General features: G+C 43.0%; 1 protein-coding gene across 1 annotated transcript in view; it reads right to left on the bottom strand.

Moving 5' to 3' along the window:
- Positions 1-1,681: 1,681 nt before the first annotated feature.
- The window catches only part of LOC124133822 (sortilin-like), a 76,942-nt gene continuing 62,293 nt past the window's right edge, over positions 1,682-16,330 (bottom strand). The window contains exons 19-22 of the mRNA XM_048397030.1: positions 9,785-9,891; positions 7,148-7,259; positions 5,267-5,365; positions 1,682-3,629 (exon numbers count right to left, since the gene is read on the bottom strand). Coding sequence (XP_048252987.1) covers positions 3,615-3,629; positions 5,267-5,365; positions 7,148-7,259; positions 9,785-9,891 — 333 coding nt within the window. The 3' untranslated portion in view covers positions 1,682-3,614. The remainder of the gene's footprint in view (positions 3,630-5,266; positions 5,366-7,147; positions 7,260-9,784; positions 9,892-16,330) is intronic.

Below are 16,330 nucleotides of genomic sequence, written 5' to 3'. Positions count from 1 at the left end.
AGACAGTGACATTTAAACCAGGACATGACAGAAGTGTGGCCAGGCTGGTATAAACCATTTCTTTTATCCTGTATGCTGAAAAAACTGGACATGTCTACAGTATTACATTATTAAACTCTCAACAGTGTTGTCTGTCTTACAGAATTATAACAGAAAGGCTGACAATGACTGCTTGCTACAGTAGTATCATGCAATGTTTCACCATCGAGCCAGTGGTTGTAAGTTGTGAGTGGACAGGCCAAGAATGTAAATTAAGAACAACCAAACTGGCCAATGACTGGCCACCTAGTACATGCTACACAAATTTTACACAACACACAAATTGCCAACACCAATATTACCCACTCAGAGGACAACAATCTGACTGGACAGTGTACATAATCTGACCTCAATAAGTAGGTCCTTCATGTGGAGATGGTGACGGTTTCTATTGGAGGGCTGGTTCAAGAAAATTTCAATTCATGACAATCAAATTCAGGTTCGCTTTGTGAAATTATTTTTATCAATGAGTCCGCTCAAAACATTCTGGTAACTTATTACTGTTCAATGGGGTAAAATGATGTATAGGCGTTCAAAATGTACACATATTTCTGTATATCATGCTTGACTTATTTTCTTTACATGTACCATTTGCATTGAATTAACACAGCATTTCCAGACCGTTCTACAAGATTATGACATTAATTCAAAACAACCATCATGTGACATGGTCAAGGAATTAAGATGCAGAGACACACACTTACAATATGCCAAATGATGATCTCATGTTGTTGGAATAACATTAACAAGTGTGACCCACCAGGAGAAAAGGTACCTCATGGGTGCTAGAATACAATTGTGCTGTGAAGTCATATAGAAAGACGTTTGACTTCAACTTACTTCAATAAAAATTGCCTTAAAACTTATCTTATTTCTCTCCCGTTAGATTGTAATGAAATAAAAACATTATTTCAAAACATTCAATTTATTCTATATTCAATTATTCTGACATCATATCTAAAAACTGAAATTATTACAGAAACAGTTATAAGTCTGAAAATGGGACTGAAAATGAGTCCAAATGTCTGATGTCATATATCTCTATAATAAATATGAATTAAAGCTTGTGGTTTGTATTTTTGTGTTCCTAATGTACTGCATTTTTCAAATATAATGAGAAATGAAAATGTGAACTTTTCACCCTTAGGTCCCCTATCTCATGGTTGGTCACACATGTTTAATATTTCAAAGATGAAGATAACAAAGGCAAAGTCCTGCAAAAAAGCATCAAATAAGTCACCTAAACTTTCCCAACCTGGTGAAATACACAAAATCCATCTTATAAGGGCAACTAGAACTGATACACTTTAACATCAAACACCACAGTATTCAATGCCCCATATACTGACAGAAAGAAATAACAGAACACATAGCAACACAAAGCTTTCTTTGATATTTGTTCCCTATATTTTTCCATCAGTATATAAAGTACATCATAACTACTCAACTGTTGCTAAGAATAGACAAAGACAATGGGTTCTAAAAAATACTTAGCGCTTCATGACACTGCTGCTTTTTTCTTTGTCAGTCAAGTCTCAATGCAGAAATATTTATATATACAATCAAGATGTTGTCTTTGAGCACTTAAAACATATGGTATTGGTGTGGTTTTTAGGTATTTCAACTGTAATGATCGATTCTTTAGTTAGGCCCCACATAAAAATACAAACACAAAAATGGAACAAAATGTAACAGCTACTGACCACTGCAAACAACTTACAAAGAAAAGAAAGCTTCTCTGACAGAAATAGGTATTTGAGACAAAATATGTAACAATCTGCACTGTATACACAAACCGCATGTATACTTCTAAGTAAACCTAGCAAAACATCCTAATTACACATATATATTTTTATCAACCTTCTCCTGTTACTTTTGGTTTGCAAAAGATCTGTTAACCATAAAAACAGAAAGTGTTGCTAACCTACTCCATGAGTGAGTAAGTGAGTGAGTGAGTTTGGTTTTACGCCGCTTTTAGCTATGCAGCAATATCACGGCCGGGGACACCAGAAATGGGCTTCACATATTGTACCCATGTCGGGAATCGAACAAGGGTCTTCGGCGTGACGAGCGAACGCTTTAACCACTAGGCTGCCCGACCGCCCCCCTACTCCATGAAGCCACTAATGACTACACTGAACCTGGGTCATTGTCACATGCTTATGACCTAGTCAGAATCACACAATGGACTTTGCTTTTTATAGAGATTCCTTACGATTATTGAAATGGCTTTGTTGCTTATATTCAGAATGACATTCAGTGAATATAATTAGAAACAGTTGAGAAGTATTACTTCAGTGATGAAAATCAACCATGAAAGTCAAGGGGTCTTTGTATAACCCTGAACTCCTAAGGAAGATTTTGGGTCCTCTGAAGTCAAATACCACATGAGAAGACCTGAAGGAACCATCCCATCTTAATTTCAAACACTGCAGTTTGTTGTCAAAGTATTTACTCTATACATGAAGGAATTGCAGAAATAACGAACTGAATTTGAAATTGCTAGCAAAACATAACCACTACTATGTACATTACAACTGTTTCTCACAGTCATCTTGGAAGAACCAGGGGCCGTTTTTGTAATCTTTACTGTACAGTGAACATTTAAATAGTAACTATGGTAACATGTAAACAATTTCGTAAAGCTAACAATAAATGGTGAAAATTTGGTGCTTCGTGTTCCATTCCCCGTGCTTGAAGAAAAACTTAAAATGGGTGGTTTCACAGCTGAAAATGACAGATCAACAGAAGGGGATACAATATTGTCCTACAGTGTATTACGACTAACTATAGTTATTTCGAATACATAAACTAAGCAGACATACTAGTGTGTACTCCATCTTGTCTGTGAAGCGTGATAGTTTCTGATAGAAAGCAGTGGGACAGATAGTTGTACAAGACATATTAGCAAACACAATGCAATTACAATTAACATAGAGCTTCAAAGCAACGGAAACTCATTTTTCATGTTCTGTCACCATACAGTTAAAACAGACAATCGCACTGAACATTTTTTTTGTGTTTTCATAATGTCATTTCTTCCAATTCATTTCATAAATATTGACAGAAAACACAAAAATATCAAAGCTGTCAACATCCTTTCAAAACCTCAAAGCATTGGTCAATGTCGTTTACCATATCAGAGTCATCAGGACTTGACCTGGAGAACATTTGAACACAAAACACTGTGAAACACTTACAAGATCATGTGAACATTAATGATTGGCTAAAAAAACAACCTTCGACCACCAAAATATCTGCATCAGTCTTCTGATCGATCCCAAAACTTATATATATCACAAAAAACATGGATCCTGAAACTATTTGATGCATTCAATATGAAAAAATTGTTATAACCATACTCAAAGCAAAAGATTTTTAACCCTCCTGAACACAAACCTGTTCAGACAAAGTTTTTCTGTACAAGGTATTTACATGAGCCATAAACAAGTATAAAATGAATTGTTACAAAATTTGCATGACAAAGTCTGTTATACTGGAACTGAGAGGTGTCCGTACGGGGGATTGAGCCGTGGTTCTTTCAGACACGGAATGTCAGCAGCTGTCTCTTGCCTCTACTCTAGCATATCCTGAAACAGACACATAGGCTCTCAGCAACATTTGCTTGTTTGTTGTTTACAATGCACTACGCAACATTCCAGCTAGGTGCAGCCTGGGCCAGACAATCCAGTGAATGATATCATGATCCAAGTTTCTCTCAATGCTGGCAAACTGTACATTTATTATGTCCAGTGTATCAAGTCAAGCCTCAATATTTATAATTGGCTACAAATCCTTTTTTCCAGGTAGCGAATAGTAAAATCATGAAGTAAACCCAATATTGTAGGTAGCCAAAAACAATTGAAACAAGAGTTTGCCACTAGCGTGGCTATTTCCCCTGCCCCTGTTGCAGAATTTATGACATAATTTAATCTAAACAAACCCTAATTTTTTTTTTCTAAATAGCAAAAGGCACCAGTTCAGCATGAAACCGACAAACCTGCAAAGTTTGATTAAAAAAAAATTAAATGGTTTATGAGTTATGCTCCGGAAACGAAACGTGACGGACGGACGGACGTAAGGACAGACGGACGGAGCCCGTTTCTATATCCCCCGCCCAACAAACTTTGTTGGGCTGGGGATAATTATCTTTTAAAAAGCATTGTAATCAAATTCCTGATATAATAGATATATCATGTACATACACAGTAAACTATGGTTATAATGAACTCAAAGGGACCACTAATCTTAATTTGTTATAACCGTAGACCGTTATAAGCAAATGTACGGAACATACACATCAAATGGACAGGACCAAAAAATAGTTTGTTGTATCCGTCAGTTTGTTATAACCATGTTCGTTATAAACGTAGCTTACTGTATTATGCATGGTGTATTAAGTTTCTCTCAGAGTTGGCAAACTGTACACATATTATGTACAGTGTATCAAGTTTCTGTCAGCACAGGCAAACTGTACACATATTATGTATTGTGTATCAAGTTTCTCTCAGTGCAGGCAAACTGTACACATATTATGTACAGTGTATCAAGTTTCTTTTAGAGCAGGAAAACTGTACATATATTATGTCTTGTGTATCAAGTTTCTCTCAGCGCAGGCAAACTGTACATATATTATGTATTGTGTATCAAGTTTCTCTCAGCACAGGCAAACTGTACACATATTATGTTTTGTGTATCAAGTTTCTGTCAGTGCAGGCAAACTGTACATATATTATGTATTATGTATCAAGTTTCTTTTAGAGCAGGCAAACTGTACATATAATATGTACAGTGTATCAATCTTCTTTTAGAGCAGGCAAACTGTACATATATTATTTACAGTGTATCATATTCTTTTAGAGCAGGCAAACTGTACATATATTATGTACAGTGTATCATATTCTTTTAGAGCAGGCAAACTGTACATATATTATGTACAGTGTATCATATTCTTTTAGAGCAGGCAAACTGTACATACATTATTTACAGTGTATGATTTACTTTTAAAGCAGGCAAACTGTACATATATTATGTACAGTGTATGATTTACTTTTAAAGCAGGCAAACTGTACATATCTTATGTACAGTGTATGATTTACTTTTAGAGCAGGCAAACTGTACATATATTATGTACAGTGTATCATATTCTTTCAGGGCAGGCAAACTGTACATATATTATGTACAGTGTATGATTTTCCCTTTAGTGCAGGCAAACTGCTTTACTTACATCATCAGAATCATCATGGAAGGACTTCACTTTAGACTTTGTTCGGGTTGTGGTCCTGTTGGCTGACCCCTTCTGCATAGCTGACCCGTGAGGAAGGGCCTAGAAAACCAAGATGCGTGAGAATTACATCAACTGCACCAAGCTGTACCTCACCTTGACACATAGCCAACAGCTTAAAACAGCCTATATAGCATTTACAATATGGGTAAACGCTGTAAATCAGATTTAAACATTTTGAACAAGTTCAGATGTCATGACTGGTGGAAACAAGCAAGTGCAGTTTCAGATTCATTTGTCAAGTGGTTTGTGAAGAGACGATGTTTACAATGCATTTTGAGAGAACCCTGGAGTATGGTCAAAGTGCAAAGGTAGGATAAAGGTCAAATTTGAAAATATCGCATAAAAATGGAACATCAACATGTGTATTGAGCTCCACTATACACATATTCGAACGTTTATTACATTTTGAACAAAAGAGGCGGAGTAACAAGGACCTTACGTTTCAAAGGTCAAATCAAGGTCAAAATTTAAAATATCACAAAACAGAACAACCCTGGAACATATAGATGATATATGTTGAGCCCATAACTAACTACTCCTGTACCAAATTTCATGATATTTTGGGGGGCACGGGTGGCCCAGTCGTCTAAGGCGCTGTGATTCGTTGCAGAGTTGTGTCCCTTGGGCACGCCAGAAACCTATAATTGTGGGTTCGAATCCTGGTTCACCCCGATTATGTTTCTAGGTTTGTTAGCACCATACCCGTGCTCGTGGGTTTCACCGAAGTGGTAAACGTCTAGGACCTGCATCACTTCGGTCTTTCCTCCCACATTAAGCTGACACGCCGCGATAAAACTGGAATAGTGTTAATTGCGGCGTTAAACCCAACTCACTCACTCACACTCATGACATTTTGCCAGACGCCAGACAAACAGGCCATGAAATATGCTCACTTGGCTTTCAGTCAGGTGAGCTAAAAAGTGCCAGAGCTATCACATGGTTCTACTAACCTGAACTGTTATAGCTGTGCTTACTATTGTTTGATAGGCATTACTTTGAAGTTGAAAGATGACGAAGAAGAGACACTTTATGGATAACAACTTCTTTATTTACTGTAAAGGCGACGTCTTGTTATAGATCCTTATACCGTCCTTGCTTGACAACGGTATAAGCATCTATACCAAAACGTCATTTTTTCAGTAAATAAAGAAGTTGTTATCCATAAATTGCCTCTACTCTTTGCTTTTACTTGATTCAGGTTTCAGGCTTAAGTGGCTAAAGTTGCAGATTGTATGCATACCTAGACAGAGCTCCAGATAAGCTTTTGGTGTTGTGGGCATTTTACCCATGCATTTTAAAATCATTGGGTATCAGTCATTCTATCTGGGTATTCAAATTTCTGATACCCACTAGTTTTTACACATATGGGTATTCAAGTTAAATATTTAAAAACACTATTCATCTAGTCCCTGCAAATTGGTGTCGTGTGGGTTCTAGAGCTTTTTAGGACTCAAATATACATGTACCACGATACTTCCATAAGAAAGTGTGATGGCAAATGATCATGATGTAACTGTCATCATGGAGTTTGGCAAGGTTGACGGAATGCCCGTTTATAATTTCAAAATAAGTTGCTGATTTGCTAATCGAATACGCAGGATTACTTCACAATATTTTGATGATACGCACAAGTCTTATTTTTGTAGCGTATCTGTAATGTTCGTTGCGTATTTGATACGCTTGGATTTAATTTTACTGCATATTTCTGCATATCTGATGCATATTTTACGCAGATACACAGCTTATCTGGAGCTCTGCCTAGAGTTCTATAGTACATTCAAGATAATCAGTTAACTCTTCACAGACTTGTGAGTGACATACCTCATCATCAGAATCTTCATATAATGTATGTTGTGTGAGAGCATTCTCCAGCTCATTGGCGTAGTCATCACCTTCCGTCTGATTCAGCATAGAGTAGCGATACACCACTTTACTGTAACACAAACAACATTATTACCTTGCAGTCACAGACCATCAGCGCTCCACACTTGCGTGTCCAGTCATACATTGCCTGTGCAAATAATGGGCCAGGGATTAATAGGTTTGATTTAATGTTTGTAACTTTTGTTTGCTGTTTAATGCTGACTGAGCAATATTTCATCCATATGACGGCAGCCTGCAAATAATCAGGTCTGATCCAGACAATCCAGTGATTGATATTATGAGAATCGATCCAAGCAGTCTGGGTATGATGAAATGCAGTGAACCAAGTGACTGAGCCTGACCATCTGATCCCAGGGATTTATCTAGACTTGCTCAGAGGCCGATATTCGGCCCCAAGTCAGCAGTACATGTCATTAAAAATTCTAAAAAATGGAATTAAAAGTTTCCCAATTTATATTAATATACATATAACATTCAAGAAAATAAGAACTTAAAAAAATTCCAATGTTGAACAAAATAACAATTTTTTTCCCAATTTGCCTGTCTGGGGAAGTATAAAATTGTGACTATATCCCTGGATCCTTAACATCGCCTCCATCTTCCCGAGACTGACAGAAGGGAAGCCAGATTCTGACATCTTCCCGAGGCAAGAGAGTTAACTGACTTTAAAAGTCCAGTTTCCACCCTTGCCGAACTGGGCTGGAATTACTGGGCTCGATTGTAGCGCCACTTGTGGCTATTACCAGCTATGTCCCTTCTAAGCCTCTCCTATGGACCAATCAGATTCCACCTCTTGTATCACTTGCGTTTGCTTCACACAAAATGGTGGCGCCCAGTCAGGACGATCTGATCGATAGTCAAGATCTATATTGTGATAAAACGGGTCTTAAATCGCGAAATGCATCGAATCTTGAGCACCTTCATTAAAAACATGAAACCATTTGGGAAAATATCTGCTGACAACGAGTTGGCAGTGCACATGCTTTGCAAATCCTGCAATCGACCGAAATCTGCACGACAGACCCGGGTTTCGATTTCCTGCGCGAATTTGATTGGACTATGCATAGACTCGTTAGTCCAGCCAAAATGTAACTCCATAATACCAGCCTAGTTCGGCAAGGGTGGAAACTGGACTTTTAGTTAACTCTCTTGCCTCGGGAAGATGCATTGCCTCTTACGACATGCATGCTGCTGGGGGACCAATTCTAATCTGGAATCACCACAGGGATAGACATGTACTGCAGGGGGAAACGGATGTTTTCAGTGCTCACAAGCAACTGGAATCAATGTACCAGAAATAAAACTCAAGGAATCTGTACATGCTGCAGCTGCAAGACGAACAAGGTAACATCCATCCAAAGTTTCACCTCAATCCAAAGTCTACACCTCTGCTAGAAAACATGCAGATTTGGGTTAGAATAGGCCTTCAGCATCCTTGCGAAAAAGGTGACAAGAGGGATCGGGTAGTCATGGCATGCGATCCCAAATGCGTAGATCGATGCTCGTGATGTCAATCACTTGATTGTCTGGTCCAGATTGATTATTTACAGACCATTGTCATATAGCTGGAATATTGCTGAGTGTGGAATTAAACAACAAACAAACAAACAAAATCTTTGCTAGCAAGGCCAAGTGATGAATACACTTCAGTTTTACACATATCATATTTCTAGAAATTAACCTTTTATTATTCTTGTGTTGGGGCCTGTGATTTCTGTCTGAGACAGAATAGTTTTTAAGTTAGCGCTTCAAGACAATGATGTCTTTCTTTGAAAGGAGCAGCCAAACCATTTTTTTGTAACAAAAACAAAACAGAGCATTTTTACAAAACCTGTGGAAAAAATATTATTCCCCAACATTTTCAGGAACAGATGACCTTTTTCTAAACAATCGCAGCTGCATCCCCAAGAATGTCAAAAGGTCAGCCCCTTACAGCATACAAAATTAATCACTACATACATTAACTTCTGATAGTTTGGGGGTAGTCGGGTAGCCTAGTGGTTAAAGCGTTCGCTCGTCACGCAGAAGACCCTTGTTCGATTCCTGACATGGGTACAATGTGTGAAGCCCATTTCTGGTGTCCCCCGCTGTGATATTGCTGGAATAATGCTAAAAGCAGCGTAAAACCATACTCACTCACTCACTCTGTTAGTTTGTCCAAATAATCATTTTGCCCTGCTGGCGATGTTGAAATTAGACTGAATTTCTTTCAGCAATATTAAGTAACATCTGTGAATGTTTTAATATTCAGCAAAATAAACAAGTTAAAATGTGTTTTTCAGGAATAATAGTTGTCAAAGGATAAAGGAGGGTACACAAGACAACACATAAAAAGCAAAGTAAGTTCATATACAGACATCCTCACTTCTTCAACACTATAATACATATCTGTACATGATTCAACTTCTGAGGTTAAAACACGATTTCCAAATTCTACATGTGAGTGAGCTGCAGAGCACTACTTTTATATATCATTGCTGGGATCTTACATACAACATTTCAACATAGGCATTGTGGCTTCTGGTCTGGCAAGATACCAGAAGAATATAATTGCAACAAAGTTCTGCCACTTACTGTTTTTGAAGAAGGTACATTTTGTATAAGAAGTAGCCTGAGACAGCAGCAATGAGGATGACTACCACGGTGATTATAGCTCCAAAGACAACCGAGTGATCTGCTTGCTGCAACACATCAGTGGATAAGTTTATTTTAGTTACCAGTAACACTGAAGCCTGTAAACAAAAAGGCTTGGATAGTTAAAACATAGATTCAGGGCAGTGCGACATGTCTTAAAGAGGTTGCATACAAAAAACAAAAAATTCAAGAAATGGGTTTTTCAGATTAAAAACGATGTTTTATTGGTCTGTTTTCAGTCGTACAAATGGGTATCTCTCATACCCTCACGTCTAGTCGCACGTTTAGAGGAAGCCAGAAGCTGGAATGTAAACATTAAACTTGTTTCCGTCCGGTTGCGCACGCACCTCCCTATGACATGTCACAAATCTCGAAGAATAAGCCATCAAGCAGGACTGGACTGGATTACTTCCCTGTGGGGATGGCTGGGTGGGAACGTACGACTGAAAACAGACCAATAAAACATCGTTTTTAATCTGAAAAACCCATGTTTTAGTCTGTTTTCAGTCGTACAAATGGGTAGAATTCGACGGAACACTGGAAGGAGGGTCGGGAAAGTAATCAGGCAGTGACCACTTTCACGTCGAATGTACCAAGTTCCTCACCCCTGTAGTGACAATAGAACATTCGACCAGATGCACGGACGAGACAAGTTGTTTATCACGAACGCACAGCAAGGTTAATGCTCTTCGACACACAACTAATTATCGATGCGACAGGCCAACTGCACGCGTCAGTTGAACTGCGATCGAAGTGTGGTCGACGAATAGTTTAGTTACAGAGCAACTCGCAGTATACAAGGTAACTAAAACAGCATGTTTAATGCTCTTCGACTCACAACGAATTATCGAAGCGACAGGAAAACTGCACACGTCAGTGGAACTGCGATCGAAATGTGGTCGGCGTATAATTTAGTTACAGAACTCGCCGTAGACAAGGTAACTAAAATAGCATGGGTAATGCTCATCGACACACAACTAATTATCGATGCGACAGTACAACTGCACACGTCAGTTGAACCCGGATCGAAGTGAGGTCGGCGTATAATTTAGTTACAGAGCAACTCGCAGTATACAAAGTAACTAAAAAATACGAGCAGTACTATAATGTATGGGTAGACGATGCATACACCGAATAACCATAATAAAAAGCAGAAGTACTGCACGCAACAAAAAACCATAAGAATGCGTACATTCACCAACAGCTTTTATTGTAACCTGTAGTATGTCACGAAGTGTCGAGCAAAAACTCCAAAGTGAATAAAACACGAATTCACTGTCTTTTCTGAGAGATCTGTTGTGCCACCACGAGTGGACCAAACTGTTTGAGTCCTTCAACCTCTTCTGTGGAGATATCTCTAAGATAATGCGAAGCAAACACTGAAGTAGATCTCCAAAAGCAGCCCTCCATAATAACTTGTAGCGAACAATTACTGTGGAGTGCTAATGTTGAAACGAAGGCTCGAACTTCGTGCGGATGAGTTGAGGTGGGAGGTGCGAGTCCTTGCGCCTCGTAAGCTCTGAGAATTACCGCTCTCAACCAAAATGAGAGAATATTACGTGTAATCTCTTTCTTTGCATTGGTTGAGAGCGGTATGAACAGCCATCGAAAATGTTGTCGTCGCTGTTCAGAACGCTGCAGGTAAATACGAAGCGCACGAACTGGGCACAAGGTGAGATCAGCGTGATCACGAGGGCCCATAATGGTAGACAAGGAAGGTTGAACATTCTCGGATCTTGGCCAGGAAGTTAATTTTTCGCTAAAAAATCCCATCGGAGACCAAGATGGACATTGCCATGGTTACGCTGATCGAACGTAATCCGACCGACGTCAATGGCATGTATTTCCGTAATTCTCGCAGCCGTAGCCAGCGAGAGAAGGAAAAACCGTTTTCTGAGACAACAAGTCGAACGCGACCTTATCGAGAGGCTCGTAAGCCTGACTAGACAGGTTGCGCAGAACGACATCGAGGTCCCAGGCCGGCGGTCGGAATTTACGTGACTGATCTTCAACCATGAAGGCACGTAGAATCTTCTGCAACTCCGGCACGTTAGTGAGCTTGTCGCCCGTAGGAGACGGCACTACCGAAGCCAAAGCTGCCAGATATGTCGAGATCGTCGACCCTTTCAGACGCCGAGATGACCGGAGAGAGACTAGGAACTCCGCCACCTGTGGTGGGGTCGCTACCGCCGGGTTGAAGCCATGAGACCTGGCGAAAATGGAGAAAGTGGTCCACTTGTCATCTTACAGCTTACGAGTCGTAACTCGATGTGCCGACGAGACAAGCGCTGCCGCTTTAGCTGAATAGCCTTTCTTCATTAACGAGGTCTTAAGCAAACCCAGGCGTGAAGCTGGAAGTTCTTTATCCCCGGATGCAAGTCGTCGGTGTGAGGATGAAGAAGGAGGTCGTCTCGATCTGGCAACGGGAACAGTGGTTGAACGATGATCTGAAGAAGTTCCGGGAACCATGTTCTGGCCGGCCAATAAGGCGCGACCAAAAGCAGACGTAGGTTGGCCGTTTGACGAACTTTCACCAGTTGCGATGGTAACAGCACCGTTGGTGGAAACGCGTAAGCGTCTAGACCCCCCACGATATCGCTAGAGCGTCGTGGTCCCATGCCCATGGGTCTGGAACCGGTGACACGAATCGAGGGAGGCGGTTGTTGTACGGGGCAGCAAAGAGATCTACTTGGGGCAACCAGAGTCGATCTGTCAGCAGATGAAAGACTGTCGGATGGATCATCCACTCCGTGGGAGACGGCCTCGATGGTCTCGACAGGGCGTCGGCAATCACATTCTTGGCCCCCGGGATGTGACGGGCGCGTACGCCCATGTCCAAGTCGTCGACGAGGGCGAAGAACCTGAATGTCCGGTCCAGAAGGGCCGCCGACTGAGTTGTTCCCTGTTTGTTGACGCAGTGGACGACTGTGGAGTTGTCCGACTGTATCATCAGCCGTTTCCGACGGAGTCGAAGTTTCCAAAACTCGACCGCCCGAAGCACTGCTTCCATCTCGAGGTAGTTGATGTGGAGGACCTTTTCTACTGGCGACCACCGCCCGGCCGCTTGGTCGTCCCCGAAGTGCGCTCCCCAGCCTTCCAATGACGCGTCTACGAATAGGTGTAGAGTGAACGGAGGCTCGCTCATAAAGACGCCCTCGCAAACGTTCGACGGCTGGAGCCACCACTCCAAACGACAACGTAGCTGCGCCGGAAGTGGAACCAGGAGATCGGGAAACTCCAGGTGGGGGTACAGCAATCTCTGCAGCGGACGAAGTTGAAGACGACCTCGACGGGTCAAGTCTTGGGCCGATGTCAACAGACCGAGGACTTCCTGCCACGTGTGCACCGACGACGAGGTATGTAGACGTCACGGAACGCTGCTGACAATCTTGTCCCAACGGTCTTGAGGTACCGGGACCAGATTGACTCCCGTCTGGAAGCGTATCCTAATGTACTGTAGAACCCGAGGTGGTACCAAGTCCGACTGTTGAAAGTTGACGATCCACCCGAGGTACCGTAGTAGACTCAGGGTGGTCGCCAACTCACCTTGAAGGGCTACTGTAAACTGGTGAGCTTGGAGCCCGTCGTCTAGGTAGAAGGCGACCCTGATCGCCTGCCGATGGAGCCATTCTACGACCGTCTTCATGATCCGTGTGAAAAAGCACGGGGCCGTAGAAATTCCAATCGGGAGGGCCGCCCACTGGTAATGAATACCTTGGCATTCGAATCGGAGGTACTTCTGGAACTCGGAAGCTATTGGTACATGTAGATACGCGTCCTGAAGGTCTAACGAGACGAGGAAGTCGTTCGGTAATATCATCCGACGCAGAGAGCTGAGGGATGTCAAGCTGAATGTGTCGGGTGGTTGGAGGTATGTTGCGTTGAGGAAAACCCACTTGTGGGCATAGTGACGAAGTCGCCCCCCTACCGGTAGCTCGTCTAAAGGTAGTGTCACCGGGGGAGACTCCAACCACGGCGACGGCGGGGGAAGGGACCTCACTTCCTCCCCTGCTGGTACTTTCCCCCTCTGGGAAACGTGGAAAAGGAGACCTGGCGACCTTTCCTGTCGGAACCTCCCTTGCGGGACGGCTGTCGAGGCACGTCCCTACGGAAGGCCCGTTGCACATTCTCGTTTCGGTAACGTCGTCGTGGGGCGTTCGAAACCGGTGGCCGTCTGGACAGGTTGGGTGAAGCCGAAATGATGATGTCACGCTCGGCTTCCCTGGAGTACTTGTCCAGAACGTCGTTGGTACGACCGTCGAACAACTGTTGCGATGTCCACGGGGCCCGTAAGAGTGACCTGCCATGACGATCAGGTAGGTCAGTGCAGTCGATGTAACCATGGCGACGCGCCGTAGTCTGGCTGTCGTCACAATCCATCGTCGACGTCGAGTGTGGAGGCGTAGATGAAGGAGCTGCTGTACTAGTTGACGGGCCATGGACCCCTGACGTAGTCGTATCCTTCTTGGTCGACGCCGTCGAGGCGAGGACCGCCGCCGTGATCTGGGCTATCAAAGCCGGGTCGATATGAAAGTGAGACGAGGTCGTCGTTCTGTCACTATCTTCACTACGACGCTGAACCCCCAAACTCTCCCTGCGAGAACGTCGCACGTCCCCATGGGAACGAGGGCTACGATCTCTAACTGTAGAAGTACTACGATCCCCATCGTAGTTATCGTCCGAATCGTACATTCGACGACCACGATGACGATGAACGCCCTCGTGTCGTGTACTGTCTTCTGTGTCCACTGTCGTCCCGCACGACGTCCCTATCGTCGTTGGTAGAACGAGATGCGGACCGACTGGGGACCGTAGTCCCCTCATGGTCCTCGTCACCACCCGGTCCCGTCGTAACGGGGGAGGCTGAGTGACGCTCTCGATCAACCGAATGACGAAGACCAGTCGTGCGGGTAGTATCATCAGCAGGCGAACGAGGGCTACGATCTCTAACTGTAGAAGTACTACGATCCCAATCGTAGTTATCGTCCGAATCGTACATTCGACGACCACGATGACGATGAACGCCCTCGTGTCGTGTACTGTCTCTCGACGAGGCACTCATCCAGTCGTCCCGACATGAACGGGAACGACTTCTGTGTCCACTGTCGTCCCGCACGACGTCCCTATCGTCGTTGGTAGAACGAGATGCGGACCGACTGGGGACCGGAGTCCCCTCATGGTCCTCGTCACCACCCGGTCCCGTCGTAACGGGGGAGGCTGAGTGACGCTCTCGATCAACCGAATGACGAAGACCAGTCGTGCGGGTAGTATCATCAGCAGGCGAACGAGGGCTACGATCTCTAACTGTAGAAGTACTACGATCCCAATCGTAGTTATCGTCCGAATCGTACATTCGACGACCACGATGACGATGAACGCCCTCGTGTCGTGTACTGTCTCTCGACGAGGCACTCATCCAGTCGTCCCGACATGAACGGGAACGACTTCTGTGTCCACTGTCGTCCCGCACGACGTCCCTATCGTCGTTGGTAGAACGAGATGCGGACCGACTGGGGACCGTAGTCCCCTCATGGTCCTCGTCACCACCCGGTCCCGTCGTAACGGGGGAGGCTGAGTGACGCTCTCGATCAACCGAATGACGAAGACCAGTCGTGCGGGTAGTATCATCATGTCGAAAACTGAAGTTGACTGAGGCGGGTCTTTTTCAACTGATTTCTGAGGTGTGGTCGACTCGCCACCCCCAGGGCCTGATGCGGAGGGTGCATAGTCCAAGGATCCAACCGATGACCATCGCCGCTTGTATCGCTGGTCAGCGGCCCGCTTCGCCAACGCACGAAGATACAAGTTAAAGTTTATTGAAGACAAGTTCTCACATTTTTTACAACGTTTATTCCACGAATACGTTGAAAACCCGTCCTTAATGATGCAGGAAGGACAATACTTGTGAGGGTCTACTTCAGACAGTTTTCGGTGACACGAGGCACAAATGCCCGACATATTGCCACGTGTAGAATCACTGACAAACAGCGAAACACGCGTTGAACACAAACAATGGATTACCAAGGATTACATTCCAGGAGTCTACAGGTAAGACATATAATGACTTTATTAGAACAACTGCAGATAAGCGATAAGTACTAGTAGAATACAAACTAGCAGTCTACCGCGAAAGACTTTCTCGAGCGACCAGCGCAGAGGCGCGCTGAGAGATTTGTGACATGTCATAGGGAGGTGCGTGCGCAACCGGACGGAAACAAGTTTAATGTTTACATTCCAGCTTCTGGCTTCCTCTAAACGTGCGACTAGACGTGAGGGTATGAGAGATACCCATTTGTACGACTGAAAACAGACTAAAACATGGGTATATTTGGTATCATTTTGTAGGAAAATGTGTCCTGAATCAAATTACGCAATAAAAAACCAAGTCACGACGGCATTTGAAAAATAAGTGGCGCCATCTAGAGGCACTAGATGATAAAATAATTTTGCCAATAAAATGGTCATTTTAAAGTTTGATTATTAAAT

This window comes from Haliotis rufescens, unplaced genomic scaffold (genome assembly GCF_023055435.1).
Source record: "Haliotis rufescens isolate VD_foot unplaced genomic scaffold, xgHalRufe1.0.p SCAF_16, whole genome shotgun sequence".
NCBI classification, from domain to species: Eukaryota; Metazoa; Mollusca; class Gastropoda; order Lepetellida; family Haliotidae; genus Haliotis; species Haliotis rufescens.
Note: the sequence above shows the minus strand (reverse complement) of the source record. Positions and strands in the feature narration are given on the sequence as shown.